The following is a 27161-nucleotide window of genomic DNA, read 5'->3' on the forward strand; positions in this document are numbered from 1 at the left end:
CTTTACGCTTTCTTTGAATAAATGTTCAAATTTATAATGGGATCTATGTAAGAGGCGATCTATGTAAAAATATTCTATTTTTAAATGATCTATTGTTAGTATTCCACATTGTTTTTTTTTTTTTTTAAACTGTTCTTGTAGTGCCACTGAAGATGGTCTGCTATTTCCAGACTGAAATATTTGGTTAATTAAATATCTTTCTTGTATTTACGTGCATATATTATTCATGATAAAAAGTACATTGACATGTAGGGATAAGGAAGTGGTGGTACATCTATATAAGGCATTAGTCAGACTGCATATGGACTATTGTGTTCAGATTTCGTCACCTAGTTTTCATTGTAATGTGGAAACACTAGAGAGAGAGTCCAAAGACGAATAACCAAAGTAATATCAGGGCTCTGGAGTGTTCGTTATTGAAGAGCTTTTGAAAGAATGTGGATTACAGAGGTTGGTGAATAGGAGGAAAAGAGGAGATATGATAGAGACCTTCAAGTTAGTTAAGGAGTTCTATCAGATTAATACAGAAGAAACTATATAAAGAGTGGATGTTAAGATGGAAAGAATGAGAGGTCCCTGGAAGTTGTATAAAGATGTGATGAAGAGTGCGAGGAGTAGATTTTTTATGTGGAGAGTTGTTGGTGAGTGGAATACATTTGCCTGAGTGCATTGTGAGTGCAGGTAGTGTAAATAATTTCAAGTTTATTATGATAGACATGTTGCTGGTTGAGTGGGCATCCCACGATGAGTCTGTTGACTCCACGAAGGTTACCAAATAATAATAATGATGATGATGTGCTAAATAATAAACAGAAAATAAACACATATGAGCAATGAATTATTCATGTATAACAGAGGAGAGGAGAATAGGGGCATCCTTTGCGGTTATATAAAGAGAGTGTAAACAATGGAATGAAGAGCAAGGATTTCTACTTCGCATGGTAGGTTGGTGGGTGGAATGTGTGGGTTGAGAGTATATGGAATGCAGAAGGGATAAACCAGTTTAAAGAATAGCATTATGTGCAATGTGACTCCCTGATGATGATGATTATTATGGTAGGAAAGAGTTGTCAGCAGTGGATGATATGTCAGTTACTAACTTCGCCCAATTATAAAACGAAATTAACTAGTACTCCTCATTCTCCCCCCCCCCCCACACGCATACATAAATTTACTTCATATCTTACAACTTGTTTCAATCTTCTTTCCAGTAACTTTTTTTTTCAAATAATTTGGATCATTTCTTAACCCTGCTAATTATTCTCAATCTGGTATAGATGCTTGATTATCATTGATTATCACTCATGTTTTTGTTTAGTCAAGAAAACACACATCTAGAGATAATTATGAATTTTTTTAGCTATTGAATTATTAAGCCATTATTTCACCTTTATCATCAGGGTATTTTCAAGGGCACAAAGACATGCATGCATGTGCGTAGTGCATTTCTTTATGCCCATGAAGATAGATGCCTTGGTGATCAAGATGCAATATTGGCATAATGATTTGTAAAAATCACACAACTGTTTCACTTATTATATTCATTTTTTACAGTGCTAGATATACTGAATGAAAGTTTTATTGATGAGAAATACTTTTCTGTTACATGATAAGATAATCTAAAAGTATATGTGTAATTTGTTTGCATTTAATGATGCAGTCATATGCTTAGTATTATCAGAATTGATAAGTGATTATATAGTAGCAATATAAAAGAAATCTAAATGTCGTTATAAGTAATAAAATTGTTTACAAATGTTGTTTGCATATTATTTATGTTGTTTACCATAGTGTTTCTATATCAAACACTTGTAGCATGAAATCACTGCATTAACAGTGATTTCATGTTAATGCACTTGCTTTAAATCTCGGTAAAAGGCATGCATGTTAGTTTTTTTTAGAACAGCTGTCGGTGGGTCTCCTTTCCTGCTTGCCTTATCTGCTACAGGCAGGTAGCATATAAGGCAAGCTGAAAAAGGTCTAATAAACTATTGAGTTAAGTTCTCTAATTTCAGAAAAGTTTTATATGCATCTTTAATTAATCTTCAAGGATACAGAACAGTGAAGTTAATAATTGAAGGACAGTACAATATATCAAGACTTTGTATATGAGAATATTTTGTGCTTAATTAAAGACAAGTGGTATATGTTTCAAGGAGCAATATGAAATCTGCAGCAAAAGTCCTTGTATTAAAAATGCATTTGGAACTCCTCTCAATTAATGTATTCCTATTGTTTGAGCAATTATTCTTCATGCTTACTTTGGAAAAATGAAAGAAATATGCATTAAAGAAACTAGAAGACATATTCAAGTATACTGATTAAGTGAGATCTTAATTTTTGTATTTAAGGAATTAAAGAGATAAGATAGGCTGAATGAATCAGTAGAAAATAAATAAGGGACGATATATAGGACAGTGATAAAATAGATGCTGCAACAGAATTTTTCCATATGGCCAAGTGAAACTACAGAACTTTCAGCTGAATGCAGGTTTAATCTATTTGCAAGTATTTGATATCTCAGAATTGTATTTAACAGCGAGTTAAATACAATTTAGAGAGTGATAGATACATTTTGGGTTCATATAGCCCAATTCTAGAATGGCCATAATAGTTATTGTATTTAATTAGAATTTAAGAATTCTAATTTAATTAGAATTTAAGAATTAGATATATAGAATATTGGAGTTCACTGATTGTAATTCTAAAGAGTATGAATATCAGATCTCCTTAAAGAGAATTACTTGTTATAGAAAATTGTATCTGTTATATGTGTTCATTTATTTCCAGTATATTTTATAACTGAGCTTCATTCATCAGAATACTGATACAACATACTGATCCTTGAAGTTAATGTACCAACACAGATATGAATCTGAAACATTCTAACAACTAAATTAAAATTATATATAATATATTGTTATGTATACTCCATGACTGACTTTAATAAATAGGATGGATATAGGTTGGGAATAACATAGTTGGAGCAATCAATCTCTCTTTCAAAATATAATAAATTTGTTGCTGGGTAACAGGAATGCTAGTGAAACAAAGAAAAGGCAAGCATGGAAGGAGAGCCAAAAAGGGCTAATAAACTACCAAGTTACTAATCTAAGAAAAGTTGTATATGCATCTTTAACTACTCTTCAAGGATATGAAAGGTGGAATTAATAATTGAAGGATAATATAAAGTATCAAACTTTTGTATATGAGAAGGAAGTGATATATGTTCCAAGAAGCAATATGGAATCTGTAGTAAAGTTCCTTTCATTGGAAATGCATTTGGAATTGCTCAATTAATATATTCCTGTTGTTCTAAGAGATTATTCTCTCTGTCTACTTTATATAGCTAAGGAAGTTGTTATATTTTGAATGAGAGAGCTTAATTGCTCCTTCTATGTTATTTCTCACTCATATCCAACCTGTATATTATCGTCATTTGTGAAGTTCCTTTGCATTCTTAATATTCCTTTTCTCTATCACATACAAAATTTAAAGAAAGATTCAAGGAAATCAGCTTACTGAAAGAAGATATATGCAAGTATATTAGTTAAGTGAGGCCTTCTGACTTTGAATGTATTCTAAGGAATTTCAGATAACACAGAATGAATGAATGAGTAATAACATCAAAATAAGTGCTGCAAATGAAGTTAATACGGTCAAATAAAATTACTGAACTTTTAGTTGAATGCTGTGTTCAGGGATGTTTTGTAAAGTATTTCATGTTATCTCTCAGTATTGAATTTAACTATGAGAGTAAGAATATGCAAAAATATTATTGAGCTCATATCGTGTAATTCCTAGAATGGCCATTTAATTATTTTCATGTATTAAAGTTAGATATAAAAATAGTATAAATAAATTTTCTAATTTTAAGTCTATAGAGAAAAGGAATATTAGGAACACAAAGGAACTCCCCAAATGATTTTAATATACAGGTTGGATAAAAGTGGGAAATAACATAGAAGGAGCAATTAAGCTCTCTCATTCAAAATATAACAACTTCCTTAGCTACATAAATTTAGTTAATAATTATTATCTCTAAATGTGTGTCTTCTCCACTAAACATCAACATGAGCAATTATTCTGAAAGCATAAGTTAGCATCAACTGTATAGACTTTGGAGAGTCCACCAATCATAATAATAATAATAATGGTTTATTCAAAGTGCAAAATGTTTACTAATTTTCAACATGATGGTATAATATTTAACAGAACCTTATTAACAAAGTATTGTATATATTTTATAATAAGACAGAATCTTTTTTTTTCTTTTCATTTTATAAATATACCTTTACAAACACCATTGGCCATAAAGGAAAGTCCCTGAATATCAAACGTCTTATGTTTGCGAGGCTGTAAAATATTGAACAAGTAAATTTGTTCTCCACCTAAGTTAGCCAGTAGCTCTCCACCATCAGGGCTAAAGGCTAAATATGTAGAAGTTAACGTTCGATACCTTTTCCTATAATCAGGTTGCTTCAAAGGAAGATGACCTATTAAGATAAACTTTACATTAACGCAGTGATTATACTGGTTATTTTCTCATGAATATTTCTATCCATAATTATTATATACATTTTTAATTAATTAATGTTGTCTACAAAAAAAAGTATGTTTGTAAATGGAGACAATCTGCACATCCTATTCATTTTTTTATACTTTCATTTGCATTCAGAACTTACAATATCGAAATCACAGGATCATGAAATATATTTTATATATTTCATGATCCTGTATCAATATTTATATCAATATTTGATATAAAAATATTGTGTTTTTTTGGTAATAATTTAAAAAATAATGTTTGTGATTTGTTCACAAAAGGTTATAAAATCAACAACAACAATCAATAACATTACTGAATTTGCAACTAAGGGACTATTACGCAAAATTAGAAAAGTAAAAGATTTCCCCTGACTTTTGACAAATAAACATCAGTAAACAACATATGATATCTAATATGTAAATAGAAATGTTTATTCTGTTGGAAGAATTTTGTCGAATACTGGACTAGTGTGTGCATATAGTTGCATGCCAGCAGAGAACTGCTTAGAACTTATAGAGAAAAAACTAGGTAAATGCAGTCTTTCTAAAGCCTGTAACTTGCATAACAAATGATGGTTTATCATTTATGACTAAATTTGGTACACTAATCAGTAGTAAACAACAGACATACTTGATAAGCCAACAATAAATGAAAAAAAAATCTGAATGTAGAATTTTGTAGAATCTGACCAAGAAAATTACAACAAGGATGACGATGATAATGAGGGAATTATAGAAAATAATCTTAAAGGTACTGTTCCACATGCATCACAATTATTTATATCCTCTTGCAACAAAAATAAGAAAAATAGTTGAAATTTTTAGAAATTCACCAATTAGAAATAATAAATATTTACAAAAGCACGTTAAAGCAGAATTTTACTAAGAAACTGTCTCGCAATTAGATTCCAAGAATCACTGGAACAATTTACTGTCCATGCTTAAAGATTTGAGTTGAGATATTGTATATAGAAAGCTTTAACTGATTTAGATTTAAATATTAATTTCTGTGATGATGTTATAGTGGAATTTATGTGGCTATATCTAAACTAATGCCAATAAAGTTAGCACTATGCTGAAAAGAAGCAAATCTTCTAACTTTAAATGCTGCCATAAAATTTACGATGGAAACTCTTGGCCATCAAAATTCTGTGGCAGCATCTAAAGTTAGATGCTACTATAGAACATAGAGAATTGCATATGGCATTAAAACTCCATATTTCAGTGGCATACAAATTTATCACAGGTTCTTCATTATTTGCAAAGTGAGACACAGGATGATAGTAAATTATTTCCAAGATTCAGTAAAAGCTCTATTCATATCGCCTTGTATCATAAATAATTATAATACAAGGCGATATGAATACAAAAATCGGAAGAGGAAGGGAGGAAGATATTGTTGGGATATTTGGATTGGGAGTGAGAAATGAAAGAGGAGATATGTTGTTGGATTTCTGTAGAAAGCATGATTTAGCAATTATGAACACTTGGTTTAAGAAACATCCAAGAAGATTGTACACATGGAAAGCTCCAGGGGAGGATATAAATAGTAGAAGAAATCAGATCGATTATATTTTGATAAACCAAAGATATAGAAACATTATAAAAGATGTGACAACATATCCAGGAGCAGACTGTGATACAGATCACATATTGTTGTCAACTAAGATAAGGATTAATCTAAAAAAGTTAACTACAGGGAAATGGAACAAATCATGGAACATGGAGCGCCTGAAGATACCAAGTACGGCAAATGAATTCTCAAAGAAAGTAGAGGAAGAAATGAACGAGAGAAACATACAAGAAAATGATGATGCAAGTGAAAAATGGAAGATTCTGAAGGAAAGCATAATTACTACTACAGAATTACATTTAGCTAAAAAAGAGGAGGAAAGAGAGAAAAGAAAGAAACCATGGATGATGGAAAATATTTTGAGGAAAATAACACAAAGAAGAACGTTAGTTAATAGTAAAACAGAGGAGAAAAAAAAAGCAGCATAAAGACTTGAGTAGGGAGATACAAAGAGAGATAAGAAGGAAAAAGGAAGAGTAGTTAGATGAAATAAGTAAAGATACAATAGCAAAGGCAGAAAGAAAGGACATAAAAGGTGTTTATAAAAACATTAATATGATGACAGGAAGGAGAAAGATGCTAAGAACTGGAGCAATCAAGAACGAAAGAGGTGAAATTCTGATAGAAAAAGAGAAGATATTACAGAGATGGGAAGAATATGTAAGTAAACTTTACGAAGACGGGAAAGAGGAGAAAATCAAAGGAAGGAACATAGTGGGTAGAGACTGTGCATCATGAGGGAGGAACTGAATCTAGCAATTCAAAAGATGAAAGAAGGAAAATCCCCTGGAATAGATGGTATACAGATAGAACTTATAAGGAATATAGGTGAAAAAGGTATGGAAGTGTTATGGCAAATTATTAATGGAATTTATGAAGGATAAGAATTACCAGAGGAGTTTAGAAGATCAATTTTTATTCCCATTCCAAAAAAGATGGGAGTTTTAGACTGTAACAATTTTAGAACGATAAGTCTTATAACTCACACAGCAAAAATTCTGGCGAAATTAATTTTAGAGAGAATTAGGAATAAAATAGAAAAAGAAATGAATGAGGAACACTTTGGATTCAGAACCAACAGAGGAACTAGAGTATAACTTGTCTAAGAATTATTGGGGAGAAAACACTAAACCATGGTGGAAAGTTGTTTTTGGGATTTCTAGATTTTGAAAAGGCATTTGATACAGTGAAACATGAAAGGCTTTTTGACATTCTAGAAAATACTGATATTGACTCTTATGATTTGGAAATTTTAAAGAGATTATATTGGTCACAAATAGCGTCAGTGTGTGTAAATGGAGAGGAAACAGGAGAATTCCCGGTGGAGAGAGGAGTCAGACAAGGATGCAAGTTATCACCATTATTGTTTAACTTTTATAGTGAACAAATGTTTAGAGAGGCACTTGAGGATGTAGAAGAAGGAATAAAAATAAACGGAAGAATCATTAATAACTTAAGATATGCGGATGATGTAGTAGTGATGGCAGCAAGTGAAAATGGGTTGCAACAAATTATTCAAAGAATTGAAAACTCTTGTAAAGAGTATGGACTAAGAATTAACACAAAAAAGACCAAGATAATGATAATGGGTAGAAAAATAGGATATAATGTAAAAATAAGATGTGGAGGAAAGATTTTAGAAGAAGTGGAAAGATTTCAATATTTAGGTAGTTGGATCTTAGAGAAAGGAACTTCAGAGTTGGACATTAGAAATAGAATAGGCAAAGCTAAATCGGCATTTATGGAAATGAAGAGAATTTTAATAAACAAGAACACTAAAATAGGCGTTAGAATTGGAATAGTTAAAGCAACAGTTTGGAGTATTGCAAGTTATGGAAGTGAGTCATGGACACTAAGAAAGAGAGATAGGGAAAGAATTAATGCATTGGAAATGTGGTGTTATAGAAAGATGGAAAAGATTAGCTTTACAGAAAGAATATCAAATCAAGAAGTTTTAAGACGAGTTGGGATGGAAAGAACACTGTTAAAGAATATTATGCAAAGAAAGACTAGATTTGCAGGACATCTTCTGAGAGGTTCTTCGGGACACCTGACAAGAAGTATACTACAAGAGAAAGTTGAGGGGAAGAGAAGACGTGGAAGACCAACTAGAGAGTGGTTTAATGACATCGTGGAATGGACTGGTTTAAGAATGATGGAAGCGACAGACAGAGAGAAATGGAGAAGAGCTGCTCATCTGCTGCAACCCTCTTGCTAGAGGATGCTACTGGACGACGACGAAATAAAACATCTTTCAGAAAATGAAGAGCAGGAGTCGAACTTAGAAGACCAACATGGAACAGAACATCAGTGTTCTGTAAATTCTTTCCAATGAGAAAATACAGTCATTAAAAGATAAACTTATAAACTTGAATCAGAATTAATGAAAGACTTCTCAAAATATTCAAAGCATAGAAAATATGGTTAAAAAGGAATAATAGTTTTTTTGAAGATGAGGGAATGGGGGAGGAACGTAAACCTACAACTGATTATGACATCTCAGTAGAGCAGAACAACCCAGATTAAAATCTGAAAGAGCATTTCTGTCACTAATCAGATATGTACCAAAATTAGATGAAGTTTAAACGATAACACTATTCCACTATTCACTGCTTATGTTTCTCATGTTTGCAATGTGACCCCTTGGAACTTCAGTCCACTGTCTACCATCACTCCAAGATCCTGTACCTCATCCCCTTCCTGAAGTACAGCTCCACAAATACAATACGTAGCCTTACATCTCTGTATCCCAAAGCGCACCTTGCATTTATTAATATTAAAACTGCAACCTCACTCATTTGTCCAAGCTAAAAGTCTATTCAAATCTTCCTGTTGAGAATTAACATCAGCACTACTCCCGATAATTATTGGGAGTAATGCTGATGTTAGGTAGAATTATGATGCAAAAGTTAGGTAGAATTATAATTCTACCTAACTTTGCATCATCGGCAAATGTTTGTAGATCTGCAGTCAATCCACATGAAATATTACTAACAAATAAGCTAAACAGTAGGGGCCCAAGTACAGAACACTGAGGAACGACACTCATCATCTTCCCTTTCTGAGAACTGCTCCATCATACACAACTTGCTTGTATTGTTCAGAGAGCCAATCTTCAATCTATATTGGTTAGATGGATTCGGATCAATTCTATCCTCTGCAGCTTGTACACCAACTTATCATGTGGTAATCTATCAAATGCTAAAACAAGACCTGTTCTTTACAAACCCATTATGACCATCATACAGAATCCTATGTAGTTCAACCCAATCTTGTATTCAATTTCTAACCAATTTCTCCAACACTTTGATCACAACTGCAGATATACAGACCGGTCTATAACTGGAAATTCTTTTCTCAAACCATGCTTGTGGAGAGGTATTATTTTGCCTTCTTTTCACTCCTCAGGAAACTTCCCCACTGCAAGACTTTCATTAAATAACCAGGACAAGGCTATTACTAACTTTTTTGCACATGCTTTAAAAATATGTGGCGATATGTCATCCATTCCCACAGCCTTATTAACAGATAACCCAAGCAACACTTGATACTCCTTTGATATATTGTATTTCACAAACAAATCTTTTTCCCTCTCCTAAAACATTTTCTAAAAAAAATTATTCCTATTATAACTGCAAACAAACGTCTAGAGACTGAGATGACACGCAATTCATTCTACTCCACAGCAACGTGTTGGACACACACACACACATAATAACACAACAGTAAATTATTGGTAATACGCTTGCCTGTAATGAAATTATTTCTATTCACACTTTGTTTTTCCCCACTCATTCTGATGTATCTATACCTTTTAGTAATTTAAATATACCAACTACATATAGGATTCCCCTTTATTACTGGTTTCTAATATATCCTGAAACAAACACATTTTTTCTGTCCCAAGTGTAATTTTCATTTAAGTAGAAGGGCATGCTACAAATTGTGACATGCCTGCTAGTACATAAACAGGTAACAAGAAATTCTTGTATTGTGCCACAAGATCAAGTACAGAATGAGACAACACAATGATTCTTCTCAGTTTGGCATGAACATATTAATGTCTTGTTAAGTTAAGGGGATAAAAATCCCTTATTGTTTTTCAGCCAGTAAGCTTTCAGTCCTCAAAGGGATAACAGTGTTTTAGTCCTAATTTGTTGAAATTAGGGTAGCTAAGCTCCACTTTCATCATCAGAAAAAAGTTCAGAGTATTTCTAAGACATGCTAGATAACATGTTATGTTCATAATCCTAACAACTATTTGTATAAGTATATACAAATACTCATTGTGTTCTATGGTCAATTTTGCTGAGATCAAGGATGGTGCAGAAGCGAGTACATACTGTACTTGCTTCTGCACCAAAATTTGACTTACTCAAGAATCAGCTGAAAAAAGTCTGGTAAAGCCCTTCTGGTTAGTGACCAGAACCAAACCTGTAAATCTTTTTCCTGCAGATCCTATCTCAGAAGTTATCACCCAGCTATATCTGATCTGATTTTCCCTTTCAGTCATTTCTGACCATAGGTGGCTTTGTAGGCATTGCCACACAAAGTATTCCTGGTTTTTACAGGGTAGTTCACCATTGCTTCCCCAACTCCCCAATTTTATCCGAGCTCCGGATCGGCATATGGCTGGGAAGTATTCATGACTGTAATCCAGTATGTGTTCACGGGCTGGTTTGCCTGTTCTGGGGGAAGAAAAACCAGAGTTTCCCGGTGGAAAAAACCTCCTACCTCCGTATGAGACCGGTTAACTCACCTTTTAGTTGAAAGAGACCAGATAAAGTTCCTCATCACTGATGGGAATCGAACCCAGGTCTTTCCTACCAAAGGCCTTTGTCTATACTGACTGAGCTACAGAGGCTCTCCAAGCTATATAGGCAATAAAATATAAAACACAAAAAATTAAGAAAATTTAAATTCTGGACACATACCTGCCACAAAGTAAGTCACACAGCCAGGAGGTAAATTGTCTTCTTCTGTCTCAGAGCAAGTTGCCATAAAGTTATGCCTTTCCCATGGAGATCGTGGAGTATGCTCAGCAGGGTACTAAACATCGTAAAAATTTTAATTCTAATTTTGTCAATCTCCAATATGAAATTATTGCATTACATTCTAGGAATGCAAAATATATCAAAAGAACCTGTATCTACAGTTTCCTTAATTATTTAGCTAAGGTATAATTTACATTTTCAAAAGTTTAGAGTGAAGTAAATTAATTTCTATTCAAGTACAGGTATCCCTTGCTTAATGCGGGATTTGATTAACACGGCGAAATTAATTGCGACAATCCCTTGATATATGCGGCAAGAGTTTTAATAAGCGTGCCTTTAAATGTACCAAAATTCCACCAAATACGACATCATTACAACTTTCAAAGCCTATTTTCTTAAAAAGACATTCTCAAAGGCAGTAGAAACAATAACGGGAGGAAATGCGGTTACGCTCCAAGAATTTTGGAAAAAATGTTAACATTAAACACGCAGTTGAAAACATTCATGACTCGTGGGGGCAAGTGTTCTTCTAGCTGCGTGAGAGCTGTTTGGAAAACCTTTTGCAAGAATGTGCTAATGACTTAAGTGATTTTCAAAATCTTGTGAACAACGTGGTTTGAGAAATTGTTGTAATTTGTGAAGACATTGATTTTGATGGTGTTGATGCAGAAGATGTTAAAGAATTATCAGATTCCAATTGAAAAGGTTTCGGTGACAACGATCTTCTTGAAACTGAACAACAACACGCATATAAGGACAACAAACAAATGGAATGTGAAGATGAGGTTCCAAAGGAGATAACAATTAAAGAACTGGATGGATATTTCACAGTTTAGAATCACTTAAACAGCAAGTAATAGATTGTGCCCATTAATGATATCAGGATGTCATTATCCAGATGTTAATCGAAGAATGCTTGTTTGCCGAGGTCTAGAGAGTCATTTTGCTTATTATCGTAGAACTTATGCTGATAAGAAAAAACTAAAACTGCTCAAACGACTCTTGATAACTTTTTTTGATAAAAAATTGCAATAATTAATGTAGGTACAAACATTTATTAAACATTCACTTTGCATTCATTTTTTATCTTTCCTAAAAGAGTACCATATAAAACGAATTATTAATACAGTAATCGATCATGGACGAATTGTAATTTTTACCATTGATTATTATATTTGATTAACGGAATTTTGATATAAGCGGTAATATCGAGGGATTATTTAATCGTGTTAATCAAGGGATACCTGTAATTTAAATTGCACAACTTAGAAAAGAGCGCATCTGTTAATTATTAATTTTTTATTCCAATCCTACTCAAGAATGGTTGTAAACTGATAACATTAGTACCATGTTAGGTTACGAGTTAGATATGGAGAAATGCTTAAGTTTTGGCTATTCATGTTACCTTTTTACCATAGTGAAACTTAAAACATCACAATAGAATAGAATAAATGTGATAATTTATTAAGCAGCTGACATTTTGTTGGATTTCAAAATTGCACATGAAGGACAAAACGAAACTAAAGGCACTACACAACCAAGTTGTTGGAAACAATTTACATTGTAAGAGAAAAAAAACTAAAATCATATAGTGCACTCTCAACAGATGTTGCACTAAAGGTGGAATATTTCAAGACTGAAGTATTGAATTCAATACAAACTCAAATCTGGCAGCAAGCACTATGTTGATGACATGTTTGCTATTTTTCTCAACAGATACTCTCATTAAATGCATTTTTAGCAAATAAACATCCAAAAATATTCTTCCCTATTTAAAAAAGAATCATAAAACTGTCTATCCTTCCAATACACAATTTTCCATTCATAGAAAGCCAACACACACACGCTTGTGAATTAATATACCCAAAATATGGACTTCTGTTATTTTAAGACCACCTTATATGTAGCCATTCAGGATGTCATTATTAGTTCTTATTTTTTCTGATACACTTTGAATTGTTTCCAGTAACCTGTCACCTTGTATTGCGTTTTTATGCATAGAGAATGGTGTGAAATTCAGTAAACCATCAGCAAATTATCATATTTATTTTGTTTTTGTGTGGTGACCAGTCAGTAATATAAAGTTATCATCATCAAATTTCTAATCTGTATCCTCAGATATTAGGATAGTATTACATGAAAACATTACATCATTACTAACTTCCTATCAACAATTTTTCTCCAAATTTATCTTTTATCTGTCAAGACTCAAATATTACAAGATCTTACATTTTGGATTTCTAAGGCTCTTCTTACTGTATCAACCCACCTAGATCATGGTCTTCCTTTCAGTTTTTTTCCTGTCATCCTGACAAAAAAACAATTGTTTGCTGATGTTTCTACATCCATTATGTTTAAGTGACCATATCACCTGAGATTAGCTCTTCTAACAGATTCCTGATTGCAACAATATTGAGTTCTTTCCTAAAATCCTTGATTTTAATATGGTTCTGCCACTGATACCATCTATACACTCACCTAATTTTTCTTGAACTCTCACGTCCATGGTCTTTCATCAAGTCTTATTTCTAACCCAATTCTCTCAGATAACTAAGTTAAAATTGGTTTGAGCATTGTCATATACACAGCAAGTTTAATGATTCGACTAATTCCTATCTTGTTTCATACAAATTTATTCAGTTGACTTCCTACCATACCAGCTTTGCTAAGTCTGTTGTCCATTTCCATATTTAATTTACATTTTCAGTAAAAATTGTGCCTAAATAGCTGAAACATTTCACTTGTTCTACAGGTTCTCCATTCACAATGCAATTGATGTTTAAACATTTCTGCCTATTTTCATCATCATCAATTTCCTGACATGTACCCCTCAAGGAGTGTTTAAGCTACTATGAGAGCATTACAGGATTAAATTTACATTATTAATCTCCTATCTATAATTTTCCTCCAAATTAGTCTATTACTTGCAAGGTCAGCACTCTAATATTGTCATATCTAATATTTTGTTCTTCTAAGACACTTCTGACTGAATCACTCCAACTAGACCTTGGTCTTCCTCTGTATATTTTTTCCTGCCTTTCTGGCAAACATGTGCTTTGGTAACCTTTCTTTTCCATTCTATTTTAACTGACCATACCAGATTAGATTATCCCTGCTCACACATTCATGGATGCAAATAATGACAAGTTCCATCCTAATGTTTTCATTTTTAATATGATTCTGCCATTGATGTCATCTGTTCAGGCGTCCAATTTTTCTCAGAATTTTCATATATCTGGTCTCTAGTCTTTGATTTTTTAACCCAGCTCTTAGATCCATAACATAAACCCAGTTTGAAGATTGCCTTCTATATTGCTAGTTTAGTATTTTGGCTAATTTCTCTCTTTTTCCATATAAATTTACTCAACTGGCCCACACCATACTAGCTTTCTTTATTCTGTTATATATTTCCAAATTTAATTTTCCATCTTCATAAGAAAATCGTACCTAAATAGCTGAAATATTTTACTTGTTCTATAGGCTCTCCATTGAGAATGCAGCTGAAGTTTTCTAAGTTCTTGCTCATTTTCATGATTTTGGTCTTTTTTTATTGCTGATTTTCATGTTAAACTTGTTACAGCTGTTATGCAATTTAGTTAGAAAATCATGGAGACTTGCACTAGATGTGTTTAAGAGTACAACATTATTTGCATAAAGCAAAGAGCTAAGTTTCATGTCTCTGGCCGAGTTTAAAGGTGGCCGTACCAGCCTTGAAGATGATCCACGTGAAGGATCCAAAAAGTGTAACGACAACAGAAATAATTGATCAAGTGCACGATATGCTATTGGATGACCAACAAGTCAAAGTGCGTGAAATTACTGAGACTATAGGCATTTCAAAAGAACGTGTAGGATATATTTGGCATGAAGAATTGCAAATGAAAAAGATTTACACAAGATGGGTGCCGTGCTTGTTCACAGCTGATCAAAAATGAATTCGCATGAAAATCTCTGAACAGTGCTTGGAGCTTTTTAACAAGAATAAAACTGATTTTGTGCGTCGATTTATTACTATGGATGAGACTTTGATTCACCATTACACACCATAACCCAAACAGTGGATAGAAGCTGATTGTCCACCGCCAAAGAAGACAAAGTCGGTTCCATCAGTAGGAAAGGTCATGGCATCAGTGTTTTGGGATGCTAAAGGCATTTTGTTTATTAATTATCTGGAAAAGGTTAAAACAAGAATCAGGGAATATTATTCTGATCTTTTAACCAGACTAGACGAAAAAATTCATGAGAAAAGATTCGGTTTACAGAAGAAGAAGGAAAAATCATCTTTCATCAGGACAATGCACCTGCCCACAAAGGTGTTTTGGGAATGGGAAAATTAAGGAATCTGCACTATGAATTGGCTCCCTGAAATTATAAATTCGTTTTTTCATTGTTAGGCTGAGAACCATTCAGGCTACCTTCGTATTTTTAAAATGTATCCACTTTAATTATTCCTCTTTCAGTACCAAAAAGAGAATTCACCTGCTTAAATTTGGGCTATTTTTTTATGCGTGTGGAACATTTCGATACACCCAACACGATAATACCCGTCATACCTCTTCTTAAACTCATTCACAGACGAAGCAATCACAACCACCTCTGGCAACACATTCTACCCATTCACCATCCTCCAACAAAGTCTAGTCTAGTGATGACGAACCTTTTTACCCAGGTGTGCCAAACATCTTTTTTTTTAAATATTGACATTGTTGATGTGCCACTTGCATACATGCATTATAAATTTAACTACATAATCATAGATGGTGACTTATATCATATTAGGCTATTTATTTAATAGGACATTGATATAAAATCTATGAATTCGTATTGTACAATTAATTTAATAAAGTGAAATTACAAACTTACATTACATTTAATGACTTTTCTGTTGCTGAGTAATGGTAGAAAGTTGCTTTATAGGACTATAGTGTGTACATTTTAATGCTACATAGGCAGCACTCAAATCATTGCTCAATCTATTTCTCCCTTTCGATATGATATTATTTAAGGCAAAAAATAGAGTTTCACAAGAGTATGTAGAAAAGAAAATTGTTAGAAGAGCTTTAGCAAAGATTTTAAGAATGTGAAAGTTTTTGGGAAGGCTATTCCACACGCTTAGAATTTCACAGTCTGAATTTTTACACACAGTATCATGCAGACGTTTCCACTCAAGTTCGTCTAATTAATTTCTAAGAGCAATAAACTTCTTTTCCAGATAGGATTACACTGGAAGTCAGCTAGTTGCATTTCAAGATCTCTTAAATCCAACCACTCAAAGCCATCTAATTTAAGATCCATGAATTCTGTTTCATCAGGATACTTTATGAATTGGATTGTTTGTTCCAACATTCGAAATTGCTCAAATCTAGAAGAAAACTGCTCAAGTTACTGACTTTAGAACTTCGACAGATTGGTTGATATGTTGTTCACGATTTTTGGGGCTGGTTTCGTTAAAAAAATTTTTCACTCTTGGAAAATACTTAAAATTGTTACTTACTAAATCACGTTGAAATATTTTGAGTTTATTCTCAAAGCTCTTGATCGTGACAAATATAACATCGACAGATTTTCCGAAACCTTGCAATTGTATATTAAGTTCATTCAGGCGCAATGAAAAATCTGTGAAAAACATCAGCTTACTGAGCCAAGCAGAATCGTTCAACTGAAAAAATTCTTGCTCCATGCCCTTCGTATTTAAATATAATTTCATTTCATTTAAACATTCAACAAACCGTTCAAGTACTTGGCCATGACTCAACCATTGAATATTATTGTACATTAATAGACCATTGTACACTGATTCAACTTCACTTAAAAGTGAATTAAATTCTCTTTTGTTTAAAGAACTGGCAGCAATAAAATTAGTAACTTTTGTCACAATTCTCATCACATCATCCAAATCCTTTAAAGCCTGATTTCGCACACAGTGTCTCCTGATGTATAATACGGGAAACAAACCAGGGGATGACCAACATATTCTGTAAATTGTTTGATAAAACTAACATTACGGCCAACCATATTAGGCACGCCATCAGTTGTAATCGAAAATATTTTCGATAAATCTGTCTGTTTCTCACGGAACACTTTAACAACACAGTTGCATATGTCTTTACCTGTCATGTTTTGAGGTAAATTTTCTAACTTTATCAATTCCTCGTGGCATAGAATCACCATGAACATACCATGCAATAATAGCCAATCAAGCTGACGACATAATATCTGTAGTTTCGTCGAGACAAATGGAAAAACAATGCTATGAGTTCGAGTCTTGTTATATTTGATTTTCTATACTAGCATTCATTGATATAACTATCTTTAATAGTATTCCTACTTAATGGTAACTCTTTAATGTGCTTTACAATAGCTTCCTTATTATGAAAGTCCTCAAATAAAAATGGTGCACACTTACGAAAGCTTCTTTAATATAATCACTATCACATTGTATGTGAAATACTGTAACTTGCGGCTACTAAATTTGAAGGTCCTCAAACAAATTTAAAGTCCCTGATTTTCTATACTAGCATTCATTGATATAACTATCTTTAATAGTATTCCTACTTAATGGTAACTCTTTAATGCGCTTTACAATAGCTTCCTTATTATGAAAGTCCTCAAATAAAAATGGTGCACACTTACGAAAGCTTCTTTAATATAATCACTATCACATTGTATGTGAAATACTGTAACTTGCGGCTACTAAATTTGAAGGTCCTCAAACAAATTTAAAGTCCCTGATTGTGATTCTGCCAGTTTTATATGTTGAGATATGTATTCTTTTGCGTTCTTCAAAAGTCTTTTCTAGGAGCTCTTTGTGCTTAGTTTCAAAATGTCTACTTACATTCCAAGTTCTACTCACAGATAGCTCACAACACAATTTACAGAAAACTTTATCACCTCTATCAATAACACCATATTGTTCAGTCCAGGCAGCTTGGAAATTTCTTCCACTTCCTTTCTGTGATAATTTTAGTTTTTTATTAGTGCTAACTGCCATTGTAAAAGGGTTCACAAATTAAAAAAGGGCACAATTATATACAGCGGTAATTAAGCAGTAATAATTAATAAGAACTAACAATTACTGGAAATGAATTATACACCAGCAACTCAAATTACTTAAGTGGCAGACCATGCATGACTACCACTACTTCTTTCAGCAGGGTTGCCAGATTTATTACCGGTACGTTCGTAGCAACTTTTTACGTTATGCTACTAAATAGCAGCTATTTAGTAGGTTTTGTTACAACGTCATCATAAGTTGTTACTATTTGCATTATTTAACAAAATTTACTGAATTTATTGCAACTATAAAAATGTTTACATTATTTACTCAGATAAATTCAATATTTAATGTTGAAAATTATATTTTCTGTTAAAGTGGTTTTAAATATATTTAGAACTTGTATTACTCAGTCGAGGGAATTGGAATGCATGCATGAACGAATTTCACACAGAAGTCAAATGAAAAGTTTATAATATATAAAGCACGTATTTATAAGTTTGTATTGTATAATATTGATAATAATTTTTATTATAAGTTTTTATAATATCATATGCCTATGCAGAAATTATAATGATTAAGAAAGAAAATATAAACTTAAAATGCTCACTGTTTATAGGCTAGTTACAAAATAAAATAGAAATAAGCTAACTACAAAATAAAACAGAAATAGGCTAACTATAAAATATAATTCTTTCAATGAACCGAAACCTACCTGAGAGTGAGAGTGATCTTACATGATTTATCGCAGTTTTTTCATCAGAATACCAATATCTTTCAACATCCAAGGTGTGTCACCTGAAGCCCTCAAGTATGTCAGTGCTGACACGTGTGTCATAGGTTCACCATCACTGGTCTAGTCCTAATACCCTTGTTAACCACTCTTACAGAGTTTCTGGGGATGGCTCTCCTTTTACCGATTTTACTTTCAATATGTAGCTCAGTGGAAGTGGCGCTTGCATCCTCTGCGCTTGGCCGCATGAAGACAGACTTATAGTTCGAGTCCAGTCGCTGACTAGAGACTCTTTTTCTAAGCCTTTCTTCAACCAATTCCTCAGTTATTCGATCTGTGGTACGGGCACTGATCGAATAACTGGGAGAAAAACCCGAGTTTCTGGGTTTTTCTCCCAGAAACTCGGGTTTTTCATCTAGTAATCTCAAGAAAATCGACCATAGAACCCATATTATTTCAGACGGTAACATATCCTGTTATGGTTAGGTACCAAGAGATGGCAGCACTTGCTTGCTCGTCTCATCATCTGTGTGCTTATAATTAGTGATAGACATGGACCAGCTATCTCTAATTGGCTACTGGTGGAAATTGATCTGCCCACTCAGTCTTCAAAAGTTAGATAAGGCTTAAAGGCCTCGCCTACTCCCTAAGGGATTAAGAGGCGTTAACTAGCTTATTTGTTTAATGCCATTTTCTTTCATAATGCAATCCATATAAATGATGAATGAGACTGAAGGTAACGTGCATCCTTGTCTTATACCTGATTTTACATCAAGCCATTTTCCTGTATTTCCTTCAATTCTTACTGCTCACTTACAACTTAAATATAGATTATGCACTACTCTGTATAATGTTCCATTTACCCTATATATCTGTAGTGTTTTGAGAAGCTTTTTGTTGGGTGCCTTATCCTGCAAAATTTAAGTACACATCCATGTTATATTCCCATGATTTCTCAATTATTTTTCATAAAGTGAAAATCTGAAATCTTGACATCTATTTGGCCTGAATCCAGCTTGTTATTCTCCCAGTTTCTCTTCCACAATTTTTTCTCACTTTTTTTCACATATGCTTGCATAAATCTTACTAGAAACACTTAGAGAAATTCTTCTGTAATTCTCAAATTCAGCTTCATCCCCCCCCCCCCCTTTTTTTTTTTTTTTTTTTTTCACAGGTGGGAACCATGAAAATACTAATTTAATCATTTGGAATTTGATCTTCTGACCAGGCCCTCTAAATTATGCAGCATAGCCACTGAAAAACTTTTATACCTCTATATTTGAGCATTTCTGGTTGAATATCAAAATTAGCACTGAAATTAAATTAATAAAGGTATGAAAACCCCACTGATTTGGAGATCAGGTTTCAGGATTGTAGAAGTTCACATTCTGGAAGTGTTGGTGATTTGTATGGTGCAAGGCTTGTCAAATGAAAAAAATGAACCATAAGCAAAACTGTGTATTGGATTTGAAGTCAAATGGGGAAAGTCACAGATATACAGAAAGAAAACAGTAGGCGAAAAAACATAACCTTGTAGAATACCAGCATTAGTTGAAAAGTTTCAGCATAAAAATCTATCTGCCATCATACATAATATGCAGCCAGGTAAAAAAGCTAGAAACCCATTTGCAGAAGTCAAAAGACACATCAGATGAAAGAAGCTTACATAAGAAGAATTTGAGCCAAACCCAATTAAATACCTTATAGATATCTGAGCAACCACTTGAGATTTTCCAAACTTTTCTGCGGAATTTGTTCAAAGGTAGATAACATAAACAAGAACATGACTGTTGTTCAACAGCAGAAGGAATCTATAAAGTCGGTCATTTATTAGTTGAAAAGATTCGAGGTAGCATAGAAGCTGAATGTTAATGGTTTTTTCTTCATTACTTTAGAAAGAATTGAAGTGAGCAAAACTGGACAGTTATTAGATGCCAAAGATTTGTTGCACTTCTTAGAAATAGGTTTAATACAGAATAATTTTCCAGCTACAGAACAGATACAACTGGAACAGGAAATAATTAAAAGATGATAATACAGAGCAGGAATTGACTCTGGAGCACAAACCTTCAATACAGTCAGAGAAATGCCATCACAGTCAGGAGACTTTTTTTGGTATTCAGTTTGGACATGATTTTTCTGATCAACATTAATCATCTATGCAAGAATGAGAGGAAAAATAAGAAGACAGAAAACTGTTTTTTTTCTATAGGTAATGATATCATGGAACCATCCAAGTGCAAAAAGAGATGGAAGCACATCTGTTGAGAAGTTATAATCAGTAGTGAGAGCATGACTGCTATTTGCACAATACAAGTTGTTTGCTTTTAACTCTTTCAGAAAATGTCAAAACATCAATTGTGATATGCTCAATGTTTCTTGAGCATACTTCTTGAGAGTACTTCTTGGAGCACCAAAGCATACACCAACCAAGTCAAACAACATGGAATGGAGAATAAATGTGCTCATACCAATAATATAGTCATTCATTCAGTTTATTTATTTATTCATATGGAGTTTTCCTCCCTTTTTCTCCCCGTCCCTATTGGGGTGAGTTGAGCCTCCTCATGGGGGTGGGTAAGCATTTATGGCTGTAGATCCGTGTGTGTTCACGGGGCTGGTTTGCCTGCTTGCAGGATGAAAAACACCATATAAACTAGCGGGAAAAATCCTACTGCCCATGCCCAAGACTGGCTAACTTGGCTATGGCTAAGGAAGATCCTAAAATTTCTCACGTCTTTGATGGGAATCGAACCAGGGACACTCCTTCCCCAGTCATATGGTTGCAAAGCACACAGCCACTAGGCTAACCGCACGTACATACATTCAGTGCAAATATTTGAATCAGAAGAATGATTCAAACACTTGTATTGGATATTCCAATAATCCAACAGAGAAATACAACACAGAAATCAAGATCATCCTCCATGGTCTGAATTGCATAGTGGACAAAAAAAGACATTCATAACATAATTAGAAGTGTCAATAGTCACAAAGAGATCTAGAGTGTTTGAAGAGTAGTTAGGATTATCTTATCTGATATTCTAGTAGACATGTGAGCAATCTGAGTAAGGGTTACTGGGGACAGCAAACGTCTCAGCATCTCTACTCAATATGTGCATATGGAAAAGGAAGGAAAGCCAGCTGGAGCAGTGAACATTAAAATCTCAAAGAAAGAAAATCAGAGTTAAGCATGGGTGATGGCATTAGAAGAGCAAGAAAGATAACAAATGAATCTAACAGAATGAGCTCAGAGATTTTTAGCCAAAAAATATCAAAAAGAGGAGATTCTAAATGAACACTCACTTTTTCTCTCTAAAATGGTATATCAGAGTAAACATATGCATAAATTCCACCTTCAAGATGAAAAGAGTTTTAGAAGAAAAACGTGAAGGAAATAGTATTATTGTGGAGGATCTTGTGAATTTTTTTTTTTTTTTTGTAGACATTATTTATAATTTCAAATTCATGCTTCAGTGCCTGCTCACTGGAACAAATTTTAGGGCTTTATGTCTGAGAGTGCTGATGACCTAGTTTTTGTGTTGGATGGTAATATCAATCTTTGTGCACATATTGACTTATGTGCACACGCTTGTATGTAGATTTATGGTGAGCAGGCTTTGAAGAATGAATATGAGATTATTAGCCAAACCTTTATGTAGAATGGCTACAACAAAAAAACAGTTCATAAGATCCTACACAATAATGCTGAAAGGTAAAAAAGATTACAAAAATGCCATGGCCATACCATATATTTCCCTAATGTATGGGTAAAAAATAGAAGGAACACTATGGAAATACGATATTAAGGCAACATTCAAATCTCCTGCAAAATTAAAAAGCATACTTAGCTCATCCAAAAATCCCCTTCCTTACCTTGCCCACCTGGGGGTTGACAAAATCCAGTGCATCTGCAACTTACTGCATACAAGGGAAAACAGAACGCACAATTCTAATAAGAAAAGATGAACACTGAACACAAATTCTACATTAAATTCCTTCACTATGGTAAAACAGGGAACCAAGTCCTTATGCTGTACCAAACCTGGTTTGAAAGAAAATTCAAAGAAGCTTCTGAGATACTATTCATCATCCTAATCTCAAAAAGAATGATGGATTAGCAATTCCAAGAGTCTGGAAGACTAATCTGTAAACCACATAGCAGTCCGAAGAACATGATGGCAGAACACACACACACACACACACATATATATATAGGTTGGTCTAGTGGTAGAGCCTCTACTACTAATGGCTCGCAAAAAGTAAAGCAAGTTTGAGCGTGGTTAGTAGTTGGAAGGATTTCAATCATTGGATGCCGTTGGCACAGTCTCCCTCGATGAGTCTTTGGACTCCCTGGAGGTGTCACATAATAATAGTAATAACCCTAACACAAGAAAACCTAAGGATAACAGGATTGTTGAGGAGCATTTTATGTAGTTCCACTTTTAATAATTTATTATTGTATTATACTTTATTATTATTATTAATAATATTTGACCTCCAATAGTGTGTACCTCCAACAATGAGTCCCTGACTCATTGTGGGAGGTACACACTATTACACACAATGCTCGTCCAACTGTGCTTTAAACTGATTCCATGTGCCTACACCCACAACAAGCTCAGGCAATGCATTTATTATTTTATTATATTCATTTTTTTTTACACATCAGAGGTCAGGCTAGTATAAATGATAGCATACTTGTATGTATTGTCATGTAGCTTGTATGTCTTGATACATGTATTCCTGAGATGATCTTGATAGAGACTGAAACGTCAAGTGTTATTTTTCTTAATCGTGAGTAAAGTAATAGTGCTAACAATGTGTTTTTGTCTCCATAAATTCTACACTGAAATCTCAAGGATTATATTTTCAGTCTCTTTCCACATCTCTTTTCCAACTTCAGGTTTATATTTTATTGCTTTCTTTGCTAGTCTTTCCTCTTCAATTCGTTATATGTTCCCTCCAGTTCCTTTGGTGTTTGTTTATTTTATCATTTATTGCATGTATCTGTAATTCCTTCCTTATTTCATCATTTAATTTCTATCCATTTCTTCTACATCCTTTAATTGCTGTAATAAATTTCATTTTAGCTGCTCCTATTTTATTTTCATCTTTATATATATATATATATATCCAGTTTTCTGAACCATATAATATTGTTAGTATTGCCATGACTTAATAAAATTTTAACTGTTTCCTTTTTTGTTTGACTTTTATTGTTTGTGTTATAGTACCAGAGATTAGTTGAAAACAGTGTAGTTTATCTAGATCCTAATTATTGAAAATCTTGCTTGTTCTATAGCTTGGTTATCAGTGGTAATTTTAATTCATATGAGATATTTATCCCAAAATGCCAGTTTTAGTTTTCTTTAAAAATGTGTATATTGTATTTACCCCTTCGCTGCTGCAAATAAACAGTAAGCAGATCTCTAAATTCCTCTTTTTTTATTTTTGTTTTACCTGTTTCATGTGCAAAAAGCATCGTGTTTATTGTTATATGTTGCTTGATGTTTATTCTTGAATTTACCATGGATTTCTACTTCCTTATCAAACATCTACATATATATTAAATAAGGTAGAAGAACGCATGCATCCCTGTCAGACTTCCATTAGTTTCTATTTCTTCAGATACACATTCATTAATATTTATGATTGCAGCTATATCAACATATAAATTCTTAATTGCATTTAACAACTGTTTTATTTTAACAACAGTCTCATCTTCTATTATATAACATAATTTTGTCTATTTATTTAGTCAAAGGCTTTTTCATAATCAATAAATGTCAAGTGAGTCAATTAATTAGATCCTCATCCCCCACTATGGTTTTAGTGTAAAAACGTCATCAATGCAACTTCAACCTGTTCCTCTAAAAATAAACTATCAGCAATGGCAAGTGTTTTATTAAAAAAATCTTAATTATATAATTTACATGCTGTCATAATAGGCTAACTCCTGGTAATTTTCACAAAAACTTCAATCTCCCTTTTATGAAATTCGTTATATGTTCCCTCCAGTTCCTTTGGTGTTTGTTTATTTTATCATTTATTGCATGTATCTGTAATTCCTTCCTTATTTCATCATTTATGAAATTGATATTATTTTAGACTTTTTTTTTTTTTTTCTGTTCTTCAGTACTGCAGGAAATCCAACAGAATATTAACAAATTTAGGAACCAAACTTTAAAAGGGATCTTTCTGAGCAATAAATACAAAATGTTATATTCAGGCAATAACAATCAAGGAAGAGAAGGAGTAGCCATAGTATTCAACACTAAATACGAGGCTAATCTTCTTGAATAGCAGTCTCAAGTAGAGTGATATGGGCAAATATGAGAATGGGGGAACTGGACAATGAGACTTATTTGAGCCTATGGTCCCACAGAAGGTTCCACTAAGATAGAAGGGGAGGAATTTTTTGATGCTTTAGAGAAAGCAACTGACACAATGAAAAAGGAAAAGTTGATCGTTGTTTGGGGATCTAAATAGCAGAGTAGGAAATGATTGTCAGACATACAAAAATATTTTGGGAAAATTTGGAGAGAAAAGAGCAAAGCTAATAATAATGGCAAATATCTGTAGGATTTCTGCTCAGGACATGGACTGGTTATTACTAACACCATGCTCCAACATAAAAATGTGCACAAATTCACATGGAGAGAAGAGGCAAGGAATAAGAAAACTCTCATTGATTATGTTATTGTTGATAGTGATGTTTTTTCCCTGGTGCAGGACACCAGAGTGTACAGCGGATTTGAAATTGTAAGCTATCACTATTTAGTCTTGAGCAAGATAAAATTGAATTTTATATCGAAAAGAATAACATGTAAGAAAGTTTTAAAGTTTTTGAGCAGCTCTCAGATGTGAACTGTAGACTAAAATACACAAAGATTGTTGAAGAAAAAAGGAAAGAGTTTGAGAACAGGAACCAAACCTTGGAGATTCAGTGGCAAGCCTTGAAGAAAACCCTGACTGATTCAGCTAGAGAGGCATGTGTTGAGGTTGTCTGCAAGGATAGAAAAATCAGAACTCCATGGTGGACACAGGAAGTTAAAGAGGCAGTGAAGGAGAAGAAGAAAGCATATCAAGAGTTCCTGGGAAATAAGTCTGCTTGTGCTCTTAGAGAATGCAGAGACAAATGTAAGAAAACTAAACACTGTGTAAAACTAGCTAAACAAAAGTCATGGGAAGACTTTGGCAAGAACATAGAAAATAAATATCAAGAAAGTTGTAAGATATTCTGGAGGTTGTTGAAGAAGTTTAGAAATGGAGGAAAGAGTGCTGTAAAAGGAGTTAGAGATAATAAAGGTGACATGAAAATGGGAGAAAAAGATATCCTTCAAGTATGGAGTAATTACTTCGAAAAATTGCTAAATGAAACAAGCAGTGATAGCACAGTGGTAAAGATATCCTTCAAGTATGGAGTAATTACTTCGAAAAATTGCTAAATGAAACAAGCAGTGATAGCACAGTGGTAAAAAACACTCAACAGGCATACAGTCAGGAATACATATCCATACTTGAAGTAAAAAAAGCCATCCAAGGCTTGAAATGTGGAAAGGCAGCAGGAGTAGATGATATTCGACCAGAAATGCTGAAATATGGTGGCATAAAAGTCTTACAGTGGCTGCACTGCATAGTTCAGAAAGTCTGGACAGAGGGATGAATTCCCGATGATTGGAGTAAAGCTCTAATAGAACCCCATATATAAAAAGAGAAATAAAACTGAATGTGAGAATTACAGAGGTATTTCCCTACTGAGTGTTCCTGGCAAGATTTATGCAAGTATACTTGAGAAACAGTTGAGAAGAATTGTGGAAGAAAAGTTTGGTGAAGAAAAAGCTAGATTCAGGCCAAATAGAGGCTGTCAGGATCAGATCTTCACTTTACGACAAATAGTTGAGAAAGCATAGGAATATAACAAACATCTATATTTAAGTTTTGTCGATCTGGAAAAGGCATATGACAAGATGCCCAGAGAGAAGCTATTCAATATGCTACAGTCATATGGTGTCAATGAGGCATTATATCAAGCTATACTTAGTCTTTATTTGAGTTGTAAGGCAGTGGTTAGAATTGAAGGAAGTACAGGAAGATGGTTTAATGTTAAATCTGGTATGAGACAAGGATGTACATTATCCCTCTGTTATTCATTATCTATATGGATCACAATATATAGGAAAGTGGTATGAAACATGATATCAAAATTGGAGATGTTGATCTCAGCTCTTCGCTTTATGCGGACGATGTTATACTTGTAAATAAATCCACTACAAGTCTGCAAGATTCCCTGACTAAATTGAATAACTGTTGTAA

At 33.4% G+C, this 27161-nt stretch overlaps 1 protein-coding gene across 3 annotated transcripts in view; it reads right to left on the reverse strand.

Annotated features, from left to right (window-relative positions):
• LOC150094266 (WD and tetratricopeptide repeats protein 1-like) overlaps positions 1–27161 on the reverse strand; it is a 447781-nt gene that overhangs the window by 171019 nt on the left and 249601 nt on the right. For all 3 annotated transcript variants that reach the window (XM_090412278.1, XM_090412277.1, XM_090412279.1), the window contains exons 8-9: positions 11056–11170; positions 4293–4496 (exon numbers count right to left, since the gene is read on the reverse strand). In XM_090412278.1, coding sequence (XP_090268404.1) covers positions 4293–4496; positions 11056–11170 — 319 coding nt within the window. The remainder of the gene's footprint in view (positions 1–4292; positions 4497–11055; positions 11171–27161) is intronic.

The sequence above is a fragment of the Typopeltis vanoorti genome, chromosome 22 (genome assembly GCF_054136105.1).
Source record: "Typopeltis vanoorti isolate ZY-2024b chromosome 22, IOZ_Tvanoo_1.0, whole genome shotgun sequence".
Lineage (NCBI taxonomy): Eukaryota > Metazoa > Arthropoda > Arachnida > Uropygi > Thelyphonidae > Typopeltis > Typopeltis vanoorti.